Consider the following 13,108-nt stretch of genomic DNA (forward strand, 5'->3'; position numbering starts at 1 on the left):
CTATACATATAAGAAGTTACACAGTTATTTACTTTAGAAACAAATATTATATTCTCAACGTAGAAAAATCACAACACATATTTTACGAATGAAAATTTCGACAGAGTCTCCTTTGTATTTTCCATATCTAGAAATCATTAAACCTGTCATATGATCAGAAGAACAGAAATAACAACATCGAACCAAAATAACAACATCCCAAAAGTTCTAAAATACTATACATATAACAAGTTACACAGTTATTTACTTTACAAACTGCTCAACTCAACTCAAAAGACACAGAAAGGAGGGTTAGCAAAAGTCCAAACAAAATCCCAAAAGGTAGTAGCTGAAGTGACAAAATCCATCTGCAGCAACCATCAAAAAATGTCCTCCTATATATTACTTGTGGAAGAACCTACATAAATCCAAACAACAAAATTAAGCATGATAACGACATTAGATATTCATTTATAAGAAATATAAAACATCTTGATGAAGTGAATTTGCAAACAAAATAAATATAAATAAAGATAGAAAGATGAATACTACATACCGAGATAAAAATAATAAATTAACATTTCAAAGGTCAGATTTTCCGATAACATCAAATGGTTGAAGCAGACAAGTGCAACAAACGATTCTCCTCTTGCAATCGGCCTCTAAGGCCAACACATTTTCCAATCTTTTGAAGTCTCTCCAAAGAGAACATAGGGCTAAATGCTAGATCACACAACTTTCTTGTGCGAGACAAAGCAACAAAAGTCAAACCGAGGCTTTCCCTTTCACCAATATCTACCACAGCCCGATCAAGAGTGAGGCCTCGACTCTTGTGAATTGTTATCGCCCAACATAGTACAAGGGGAACCTGAATGCGCTGGCATGAAGCATTACCTGACTTCCAATTTGATGTCTGTGGAGTAATAGGTATTGTATTAGAATCTGGACGGAACCTAGCACCACGATAGTGGTCGAAGTCAACCATAACAGCAAGAGGTATATCTTTTGGTGATTTGCAGCCATTTCCGTAAACAATATCTACAACAGTGCCCATTGCACCATTAACCAGTCCATTTGTGGTGGCAATGTTTGAACGAAGCATAACACGTGCACCAAGTGATAGACACAGAACTTTCTCCAAGCCTTTTGCATCATCTGACGAAGCCTTCGTAGCGGTCTCACAATTATTTAGTGATATAATTCGAGCAACTAGTTTACCAAGCTCAAGCAATCGGGTGAGATTGTAATCATGTGCAGGCTGTTTGCTAGGAAAAAGACGCAAAGCATCTTTGAAGGTGTTAACCTCATCCATATTGAGCGAGGAAATATCCCGAGTTAGAAATAATTTCCAATCACTGACGGTTGAAGTTCCATTACTGAGTCTGAATAGTGTTTCTCGGAATGATGCTTGATCATCCCCTGCTTGTCGAAATATATGTGATAACCGAACACATTTATCGAAACTAGAATATACAATTCCGCCATGTTGTTTTTTAATAGACCCACCTTGGACATATAATGCACTGTCACATACAGGAGGTAATTGACGCATATCACCAACGAGAATAATAGATACATCACCAAATGGCTCGTTTGAGAAAATATCTCGACAACGCCGGTCAATATTTGCAAGCATACTTCTTCCGACCATGCTGTACTCATCGATAATGATAAGTTTGGTGTCTTTAAACTCTTCTTGCATACGTCGACATTGATCACCTTCAATCTTTTTGGAAGTTTCTTTCACACCTTTCTGTTCCACAGTGAAAGAGAGTTCATGATGGATGGTTGCACCTCCAATATTAAAAGCGGCAACTCCAAAGAGGAGCCATGACACGCATCTTTGCTTTGTTTGTTTCGAAAAGTGCGAATGGCGAATACACAATTGCATTTATGAGTGTGGACTTGCCTCGTGCTCGCTCCCCACAAACAATGAACCGAAAGTACATGCTCCAAATTGTAGTGCTCTAACAACCATATCATGAGCCGCCTTTGTTCATTAGATAAATCATGATCCGGTACAACGGTTTGAGGTTCATGATTTAGTTCATTGCCACCACGCAGAGCATGAACAAATTTTCTATTAATTTCTATATTTGGATATCGATGTAAACCTTCAGCCCAATTGTGTGAAATGTCGAAGTCTCTCCTTCCTAATTCCATAGTTTCCCCAAGGACAAACATGGGCCCCATTGCTGCTGCCATCATCCACTCATCCCTAAGTAAGTCTTCAGTACCAAGCTCTACCTCAATACCATCTTCAAGCTCTTCATCTATCGGTTCTGGAAGAATAATCCTATGAGTGATTTCGAAACCCAAGTCATAGTATCTTTCAGACCACAAGGAAAATTCTCCCTGAGCTTCTTCGAGAGTTCGATAATGGTGATGAATTAAGACTTGTTGACGACAAAATGATTCCCATTTTTCAGTGTTTGGTAGGATGTCACCGTCTAGCTCGGGAACCAAACGCACGACTGCTTCCACTCTAGAAGTGTGCCAAACCTGCTGCTTGAAGTAATGTCTCTTTGCCATATTCAGGAGGGGAGTATTTTCATAGCAAGAAGGTCGTTGCAGATATCTTCCTACAAAGGTTGGATCTGTTCCAACAATTTCATCATCATCGGCCACTCTTCGACGGCGTACAATTGATGCTACCATGCTCTTTTCACTAACATTTAAGAGTACAAACTTTCTGGATGATCGGGTTAATGGGTACCCCATTAGCAAGTGACATACTTCCTGGGCAGAAATATCTCTTTCAGAGACACTTTTCATAAGTAGCCGCTTGAAAGCAGATCTTGCATTTTGACAGGGTCGATGAAAATCTTCAACAATATCTTGAAAAGTATCTCTGAAACTTTTTGAAGCTGGTTCAGATTTAGCGGCGTATTTAGCAATGTAATTGACAACAGATTGCACTGAAAGGACAGGCGACCAATCAATGTTTGCACGCCAGGTCTGCAAAATCTTTCGATTGTGGGAACAGACTAGTTCATCATTCCGGCAGCCGAGGAAACGATACATGTTACTGTTGGGAGGCTCTTCTACAATCTTCGACTCACCAATTACATCAAATGGGTATCTAAAGCGACATACCATTTGTTTGGTTGTTTTGTGTAAGCGCAAACAATGACTCCCACATATAGAGTGTCGCATGACCCAATTGACCAACGAAACATAGTCATTTTCGTCTGTATCAAGTTGTAAATCGAGTGGCAAAGTGCGTGCACAAGGATGGTCTTGCAGATTTCTAGACATGCTGGGGTCTGGGTTCATAGTGCAAACAAGTTTATCAAAATATTCAATGACATTAGATCTATCGGTAGCACTTGTAGCAATCTTAGTAACATCTGGAGCATCTGCTAGCCAAAGAAATCCATGAACATGACCGCTACCACGATTTTGCCACTCAAACCGGTACCAATGATCAACCACAGAGAACTCAGCTCGTAAGTAAGCCCAAAAGAAGAATTCCACTCTTGCTTTAAATAACCAAGCGACAACATTTGGGTTATCATTAATTAATTTTGCGCGTCCCCTTCTTTTATCTAAAGGAGACATCCTTTCAAGATCATTAGAAGGATCTAAAATACAAAACAGTTCTGGCCATTGCATGTCAGCAGCGCTGAGTGTGAAGAAAATGGTTGGTGCACCTAACTGTTTAACCATGGCAGTCAACTCTTTCAATCTTGTATACCAATAAGACCGGGTACCACGAATGTTGTTAGCAAAGTAAGAGACACGATTAGCTAATTGCTTGTCGCCGGACGAAACCATATTCCGAATTTCCTCAATTGACAACTCAGCATCCCCTGGATTCTTCCTCACAAAAACATCGCCTAAAGAAAGTGCCTGCCACCTTGAAAGAGAGTTCCAAGCAAAGTAGCGGAACCTCGTACCTCTAGCAAAACGCCCATCATGATATTTCATCAAAAACTGGAAGTACGGCAATGGTTGACTTTCCGCTGGCGAGCTTGACGTAGATCAGCATCACCGTAAGGAAACAAAGTTGGAAATGCCATAGCAATATACCCTGGGGTTGAAAACTCATCAATGATGTGAGTTGTTAAAGGCATATGAACATTAGTTTGATCTACACTTTGTACCATAAATGCCCTCTGGAGACGTGCTTGTTGATTGGGTTCTGCCGCAATAGAAATAGTTCCAACAGCATGAAACTCATCAATGTGCAAATCCTGGTTATGCAAGTGAGGTGGCCCGTCATCGTCATCGGCTTCCCTAGGTATGGCAGAAACATCGTCGTCGACATATTCCACAGGTCGGGACATATGTGGTAGGTCATCAGGTTGTCCATCAACAGGTAGTCCTTCGATAGTTCCATCGTCAATAATTATATCATTATAGTACCGATGATAAGTTTTCAACCAAACTAAGGCTGTGCGTACAAATTCTCGCCGAACACGGAATTCCTTGCTTGCATGTGGCCCCCCTCTATTAACGACAAGAATTGCAGACAAATCAGCGGGCTTGAATGGAAGAACAGTGGCAATCATATTGACATCTTGGGAAAAATTGATCACATTACCATCAGACTTGTATTGTTGACCCTAACACGATACACAGACATCATGGGGTGCACCCTGGCAATGAGAATTCTTTCTAAATCGGACAAACGAGACAGTTCCAGAGGTACAATGCCCAGATCCATTGAATTGTTAACACTGAACATGCCAGCGTCAGTGTTGGCCCGGTTATCCAACTTGCAAGAGGTACAAATACCTGCATCAATTATTGTTATAAGCGAGGTTAACATATTCCTAGAAAATATACAAAGAAAAGCAAACACCTGCAGAAATCTTTAGATCGGGAAATTTTCTTTTGCATAGAGGACAACTGACCCATGAAATATCATTGCATGATTTTCTAAATACTTGTGCGTTGGAGAGTGGTATGTAGTCGTCTATAGTAGGTGGCAGATCAGGGTTTTCACGGATATTGTCTTCACACACCATCAGTTGTACACCAGGAAGTCTTTGATGAACAACGTTTTGTGAAATAACTCTTTGACGAGCAATAACAACTCTTTGACGGGCAATTGTTTGACGTGCAACTCTTCGCCCAACAACTCTGCTACGAAACGCATTAAGGGCGTTTTAAACAACCCTTTCAACAGGGTTTTTCCTTACAAATGCTGATCTTCTACGAGTTTGTCTGGAATTTCGTAATCCATCCATGTGCAATGCACGAGCGAAAGCTTTACGAGTAGTGTCTAGGCGACGATGAGCATCTCGGTGCTTGGAGGTTTCGCAAATGCGTGCAACTTTTCTTCTAGCAATATTAATTGACTGGGTCGATGCATGCTGCTCACTTGTCTGTTTTGCACGGGCTCTTTTCTTTTTTGCAGTATTTTTAGCCCTTTTTTGCTCCACCCGTTGCCTTGTGTGTTGCTCCACTCGTTGCCTTGTGTGGGAAATGCTGTTTTGATTAGAATCCCAACTTCTTTGCAAAGAATTATGTCTAGAAGGTTCAGCATGAAACGGTGTCAGGCAAATATTATCAACTGGGCCTACAACCCTTGGATTACGGAGCCACTGAATGAGGGGACAATTGTCTGCTAAATCAAAATCAGATACACTATCTAGTTGCAAAGATTTATCTGCTTGACTTCCAACCCTGTCATAACCTCTTGAAGTCTCTGTTGGATCTGGTAGATTGTCAACCCTTTGCATATGGGGTAGATTTTCTGGTAAATCAGATATAGTCTCCCTTGGCAAAGAATTTTGTATAGGATTTCCAACCATACGAACCCATTCCATGAGCGGGCAATTTTCATCTAGATCATCGACCCTCTCCCTTGCTGAAGAGATTTCTGCATAATTTCTAACCATGTGATTACTTATAGAGGATTCTGGCTGATCAGGTATCCTATGAATATGCATTGAACTCTCAGGTTGAGATGCCACTGCGGTCATAACCCGAGAAGAAATACGTCTGGAACGAATTGTACGTCTTCGAAGTTGTTGGATATGCAATTTCTGGTAGGCAGTCTAATCTCCCGATGCATGTTGAAAGTTGGGCGAAATAGTTACGGGGCCGACGATTATGAAGACGCGGCCGAGTAGTAGTTGGTAGGGGAGTATGTCGATTCCGACGACTATAAAATCTACCAAAGAACCTATCAATTTGGTGCAGTGTTACTGGAAAACCTTCATCAGCTGCATCCATTGTGCATTCAAACACTGAGAGTGGAAAATGAGGGACGAGAGGGAAGCCTTCTTATGTCGTGTCAATTGAAATCCCTACATGGGCATTAAATAGTTGAAAGTTTTGCTTAGGAATTATGTTTCTTTTCTCTAACGAAGTTAAAGGCAGGGAAAAGTTGAGTAAACGGATAAAAACTATAAAGTCGAACTACTTCAAACTTATTATTTCAACCCTGGTTGTCATAAATATGAAAAACTTGCAATATATATGAAACATAAATATGACCACTTACTTTGTTATATCTAAATGAAATAATGAAATTTGGACCATTATTACCCACCTATTAAATGCACCCAAAGTAACTAATGTATTAGGATATATTTAGAATATTAAGCGCAAGAGAATTGCATGAATATTCACAATATTTAAAATAGTAGTTTCAAACTGAAAACAAATTAAAACAAGAGTAAAGCAAATGCGAATGAATACATACCAATTTCTTTGACAAAAATATCTCCAAGAAACAGAAATACCTAGAACCAAAAAAAACCCAAAAGAACTAAGCCTGCAAGGACAAAACAAATAGTGGTTAGCTTTGGAAATATATTGTAATGAAAACGGGTAGTTAGAGGCCAAGAAAATATTTGTTGCAGGATTAACAATACGACAAATCTGAATGAAAACATACCGCTTCCTTTTAAAAATAAATCCACAATAATAGAAAGACCTAGAGCCACAAAACTGCAGCTGTAAAGACAGAAGAAAATGGTTAGCTCCATGAATATAGATATTTAATCAAGTAAATCTATATAACGATTAGGTTGCTTTTATTTGTGGAATTATTTGAAAATGATAGAGTAAATTTGTATCTTAATTCTTGTTATTCCTTTTGGATAATATTTCTAACAAATTTAAAGTAAAAATACATTTCCAAATTTAAAATTGGACTTACATGCAGTTGACATAAACAAACAAAAATTCTGAATCATGATTTAAACATATAGAGATTTGGTTTATGCATCTAATAAGGCTTGGTTCCACATCTTCAAACCTCCCCAGAAGTGTAAACGCTAATGGATCTTTAGTTGGTGATGTGGTTGGGGCTTTCGACACCGACACCAGTGGTGTAACCCACTAGCCGTAAGACTACTTGCATCCCTTCTATTGGGTTATTGGGACATGACATGGTAGAACATGCATGAATGATATATATAAAGAAATATACAGGAAAAATAGCGCAAAAGAAGTACACATAATAAATGTGTCGTTATAGGACAAAAGCATACAACTATTCATATTTGGCAAGAGTAAAGGGTAACACCAAATACGTAAAATATTGCACAGCAAGATGATAATCTGAATGGAAGCCATATCTGGGGAAGGGGGAGTTAGCTCTCACGCTTGAAGACATTGTAGGCATGAATATAAAACATGGAGAGGTAATGCTGCATAGGAAAATTATTCAAAACTAAGAAACCTGCAAAAAGAGAATAAAAGGAAAAAATAATACATTTTAAAAATAATTCTAAGAACATCTCATTTAAGAAAACTACATTATAATGCTAAGAAATTTTCAAAGTATAGCATGCCTAAAAAGTTGATCAAGGAACTAAGGCAAACTAATGTCTTTTCCCAAAACAATGTGAAAATAACAAAATTACACTTTGGACATCAAGACCATCCATAGCTATACACAAGGAGATTATACTTGGGATGTGACTCAATTGTTGTCATGAATACAACCTCCCAAAGAAGAAAATCACCTTATGAAATAGCACATCTAATCATATGAAAATTTACCTTAAATAATTGCCAAGTATTTTATGGTGCTCACTCCACTTGAGAAAGAGCAACTCCAGTTTTTTTTCTTCTACCTTGGCAGCTACCCCCGAGGTCAGAGAGTCTGCAGTAAACATAAGAGGAATTAGGCTATGCTGGAGATCAACTGCTAGGTAAATTATTTGGAAGGTCTGTTTCCTTTATTTCAGCCATAGTACAAAAGTAAAGAAGTCAAGAGGTATATCTTGGTAAAAAGTCTCCAATCAAGTTTCATAAATAAGTAAAGAAGGAAGTACACACCAAATCCCTCCTCCGATTTTCTGAAATTTTTTCACGCTCTTGTTGACTCAACTTGTCGCTTTCTTCTCGCGCCCTTTGTTCCGCCTACATAGAAAGTTTGATATTTTGATTACTACATGAAAAAACCATGCTTTCATATATGAGATTTATAAGCATATTCAAGAAATGCTGCATTAAGGATTCAACATGATACAATCTTGACAAATCCACGGATTGTTTTGAAAAGTTTAAGGACCAGTTGGGATGAGAAAGCAATGAGTAGCTTCTTTACTACTTAATTCAAGATATTAATACCATTTTGAAAACAGAAATGTTTTGGTACAGTTTGGGACACGTCCAAGCTAGGAAGTCAAATCTAATAAGCAATGGCAAATCATTACGGTTTCTCCTCTACAAAAGAACCACCTCGAAATGAAATGAGCCTTCAGCAAAGAAGCAAGACACAGCCGTCACAATGACTCTCATCGTCCAAGTATGATGTGATTTAAAAACATGCTAAAAACTGAGCTGCAAAAAAATAAGAAAAACAAGATAAAAGGAAAACAGACTACCTAAAGAAGGACCATCTCTTGATCATGCTTTCAAGAACAACCAACAAAGACATCATACGGTCCCCTCTCCAAAGACAGTTGTAGATGAATTTTCATTGTCGGCTATGTATGCAACAAAATAAACTCCATTAATTTTTTTGAAAAGTTTAAACAAGTTAAAAAGTAATAAAAAAGAATTCATAAATCGATATTTTTTTCCCTAACATTCTTCTAAACACATACTACAAAGGCATGAGATGAACCCCCAAGCTGCCCGATTCAAGATGGTTCTTCATACTGAATAGTATTGACTGTTTCATCTCAGTAGATGTGAAAGAAAACATGCTAAAGGAGACAAACTCAGTATAAAAACTCAATTGATTTCAGAAAAAAAAGTGACACACAAAATCACGTAAAAAAACAAACATAAATTTTAAGAAAAGCTGTTTTTTCGAAAATGACCGACCGCCCTCAAATGAGCTTCCAGTTTTCAAGAATTTAATGAGTAGTGTCCAAAACACCTTTTAAGCTGGATAAGAGATTTCTTCCTTTGCGACAACAACAGCCTAGAGAACAATAAATGTGAGAGAAAACCCAATTTTTATTTTTGCTATTAACAAGACAGAAGAAAGTGAAATTAGGAAAGCAGAGTTGCATACAAAAATTAGAAATAAAGTCTACCCCGGCTTTAACACAAATTCACCTTCAATTTCTTTCAAGTTATTTTCAAGCAAGGTGTTCAATTTCTTTCAAGTTATTTTCGTGCAAGGTGTTGTTCCACTACTCACGAGAGTTCGCGCAAGGTTGTTCCACTACTGACGAGAGTAAGAGATTAGTCTGTGATGAGAATGAGAGAGAAGAGTTGAGGGAGAAGTTGAGAGATTGGGAGAGGTTGGGAGAGAACCGCAGGAGAGATTGGAGGCGAAGAGAGGGCACGCTCACGGATTAACTGCTGCCATCTCTGCCATATGTCATTAGTTTGAATGAGCACATTTTATTATTGTACATGACACATATGTAGGATATGTATTTTCTGGAGTAAACATACCCCCGCGCCGGCTGAATTTTGAGAAAAATTCGAGCTGGTGATAAGAGTTTATTCGATGCAGTTTTCATACACTTAACAGTTTTCCCTTTTGAAAACGTTCCACCATTTTACACTTCCTTGTGAAGAGAAATTCTATACACTAGTACCTTTGCATATCCTTTACTAAACACCAAATATGGTGTGTTATATTTGTACTTTTTTTGGCATTATATGCTTTGGTCTTCCATAGTTTCCCACATTGTAGGATAATATGGTTTTAGAAATCTGTCATTAATCTTCCTAGGATGAACATATCCATTAAGGTTCTGCAAATGGTATGCCCCCCTTTATCAAAACTCTATGAACATATCCATTAAAGCTCTAACTCTTTCTTCATTTATATCTTCTAGTTCCATGGCCATTGTTTGGCCATAATCTATTCCGTCTAGTTTGTTATGTGCCATAGCTCTTAAGGATTTCATTCTGATTTCGATAGGCAAAACTGCATCATGCCCATAAGTTAAAGCATAAGGTGTAACACCTATGCTAGATTTCTTAGAAGTCCTATAAGCCCATAAAACTTCAGGCAACAGTGTGTGCTAATCTCTAGGATTATTTTTCATCACCTTGCTCAAGTTATTCTTGATAACTTTGTTAGTTGCTTCAGCTTTGCCCATTTGATTGGGCATAATATGAAGCTAACTTGGTAATGATTATTCCCAATTTATTAGTAAAAGTTAAGACGTCCCCTTCAAATATACTAGCATTATCAGTGGTTATAGTTTTAGCTTGAGGAATTCCAAACCTATAAACTATATCTTCTAGGAAAATTACCACTTCGTTTTGCGTGACACTTTTTAAGGGTTTTGCTTTCATCCATTTAGGGAAATAATCAGTGGCTAATATGATAAAGCCATGTTGTTTTGAGGACAAACGATATATTTTCCCAATTAAATCTATGGCCCATCCTCGAAAAGGCCAAGGCTTTATTACATATATTGTAAATCAATACTAGGGAAATGCTTAATAGGTCCATGTTTCTGGCACTCATGACACCCCTTAGCATACTCTATACAATCTTTTAAAATAGTTGGCCAGTAATAGCCATGTCTTCGAAGCAACCATCTCATCTTTATTCCAGCTTGATGTGCTCCACACAATCCTTCAAGAACTTGTGCTATGGTCGTCACTCCATCTTCACGATTTAAGCATTGTAGTAAAATACCATCGGATCCTTTTTTGTACAAGGTATCATCATATACAATGTAGTTTAACGCCTCCAATTTTATGGCTCTGTCCACCTTTACATTTGAATTATTCAAGTAGTCCATTATTGGTGTACGCCAATCTTCTTTAACATCAATGTTATTGATTTTTTTTATGAAAACTCTCTATTTTCCAATAAAGGCAATAATTTCCTTTTGGAAATGTGGGATAGATTATCCTCCGTATCTTTTATATTCCTATATCCCGAAGCTATTTGAGCAACGTCATTTGCTTCTTCGTTCATAAACCTAGGAATATGAGTCATAGTAACATCTTTAAATTTAGATAGTAATTGTAGTGCGTAGTCATAATATGGTCTGAGAAGACCACTTAAGCATTGATATACTCCAATTGTCTAATAACTAATTGAGAGTCACCAAAAATTTCAGCTGAAGATGCTCCTAAGTTGCAAAGTGTTTCTAGTCCTACAATAATGGCCTCATACTCAACTTGATTGTTTGAACATGAATCACAATCAAGTCTAAAACCACATTTTTCCTTTGTTCCATTTGGTGATTCTATAACAACACCAATTCTAGATAAAACAGCATTTTTTTTTAGTCATTTTGACGCCCCAAATCTCAAACAATTATATACCTAAGATACGTGATTTTTTTGGAAAAATTTCCGCAAAGTTTTCTCTATATTTTCAACATTTTATAAATATAATAACCTGTAATAACTTGAAAATCACAATAATATATTTCACATTGGTTAACCCAGCTACTTAATCGTCTCGAACAATTAATACCAGAGCAGTTAAGTAACCGACTTACAAAAATGAGATCACTTCAACATTGGGACTTAGTACGCCAATGTGCTTGAATGTCTCGACTAATTCCAGATCATCCAAATACCTCGTACAAAGTCATTATCGAAAACACAAGTTAAATACATACATCCAAGTCCCATAACTATCAAAAGATTTATACCTTCAACAATAAGTACTTACTATAAAAGTTTCTAAAAGAGATACAAAAGAGAAAGATTCTAAAGCGTCTTGACAAGTGCCAGATCACTTGAGTACCAAACTAATATCGATTAAACAAATAAAAATATCTCTATTATGGCAATTGGGTAGACACAAACACAACTAGAAATAATGACACTCATAACAATAAATATTTAAGTTATAGTAAAAGTTACTCTCAGTGCCATTCTCGCATCTGTGTATTTGTAACCAAATGACATACGTAAAACATTAAACTTGAATTTTAGTTCTTCTAAGCAAAAATATGTAAGGATTCGATATTAAACAGATCACCCTAAGCATGCTCTAACATATATAGTTATGAAATAAAACAACGATCAAACATTAGAAACAAAGAACTCTACGAAGTGGGTATCTACCTACGGAAGCAACTGTGTCGGGGGCTGCCTACATACTATTTCAGGGATCAAGCCATACATAGTTCTTCCTTCAGACCTCGATAGTTCAACACTAGAACTGAACAGTTCAATACTAACCATACCAAACACTTAAAACATTATCAAGTACGTAACCCGTCCCTGCTTTAGCATGTAACATATAGCAAAGGGACCGTCTCTTACTGTGACAACACTCAAAATTCCATTCATTCATCAAATACAACGTCCATTAGGATCACACCATAAAATAACACACAAATATTGCATACAAGCATTATAGTTGAATTGTTTATCAAGCTTTACCAAATTATTAAAAAGTGCGTGCATGACATATTTAGATTTCCCACAACAAGGTTTACTCAAGAGTGTACCTTTTAGAGTACAAGGTTACGACTCCAACTCCTAATATATAATAACATCAAATAAAATTCAGCTCCTAATATATAATAACAGCAAATACCACAAATAATGATACAAAACCATTCCAATTCGCTAGAAGAGTCGTAGAGAGTGATATCACAACGTACTAACAATCTCTTGAAGGTAATTGTTACACTAAATATGCAATTCATAGTGAGACGAGAGTAAGACAACATATACATATGCTAGAAAGTCCAATTTTCATATAAACTAGGATTTCTACTCAAACTACAAATATTCACTTAAACTAGGGGTAGATGTACTTGCCTTTAGC

The 13,108-nt window shown here is 37.2% G+C and overlaps 1 protein-coding gene and 1 long non-coding RNA gene across 2 annotated transcripts; both read right to left on the reverse strand.

The window, feature by feature from the left end:
• Positions 1 to 214: 214 nt before the first annotated feature.
• On the reverse strand, positions 215 to 8,878 carry LOC147475974 (uncharacterized). The gene is made up of 6 exons (XR_015208292.1): positions 8,775 to 8,878; positions 8,224 to 8,307; positions 7,945 to 8,047; positions 6,833 to 6,891; positions 6,638 to 6,709; positions 215 to 397 (listed from the first exon to the last, which is right to left on the reverse strand). It is a non-coding gene; the product is annotated as an uncharacterized LOC147475974 (long non-coding RNA).
• LOC147475975 (uncharacterized) lies at positions 587 to 3,756 on the reverse strand. The gene is made up of 2 exons (XM_086583353.1): positions 1,927 to 3,756; positions 587 to 1,732 (listed from the first exon to the last, which is right to left on the reverse strand). Exons 1-2 carry the CDS (start codon positions 3,754 to 3,756, stop codon positions 587 to 589), a joined length of 2,976 nt encoding a protein of 991 aa, XP_086439479.1.
• Positions 8,879 to 13,108: the final 4,230 nt, after the last annotated feature.

Source organism: Coptis chinensis, chromosome 9 (genome assembly GCF_015680905.1).
Source record: "Coptis chinensis isolate HL-2020 chromosome 9, ASM1568090v1, whole genome shotgun sequence".
Lineage (NCBI taxonomy): Eukaryota > Viridiplantae > Streptophyta > Magnoliopsida > Ranunculales > Ranunculaceae > Coptis > Coptis chinensis.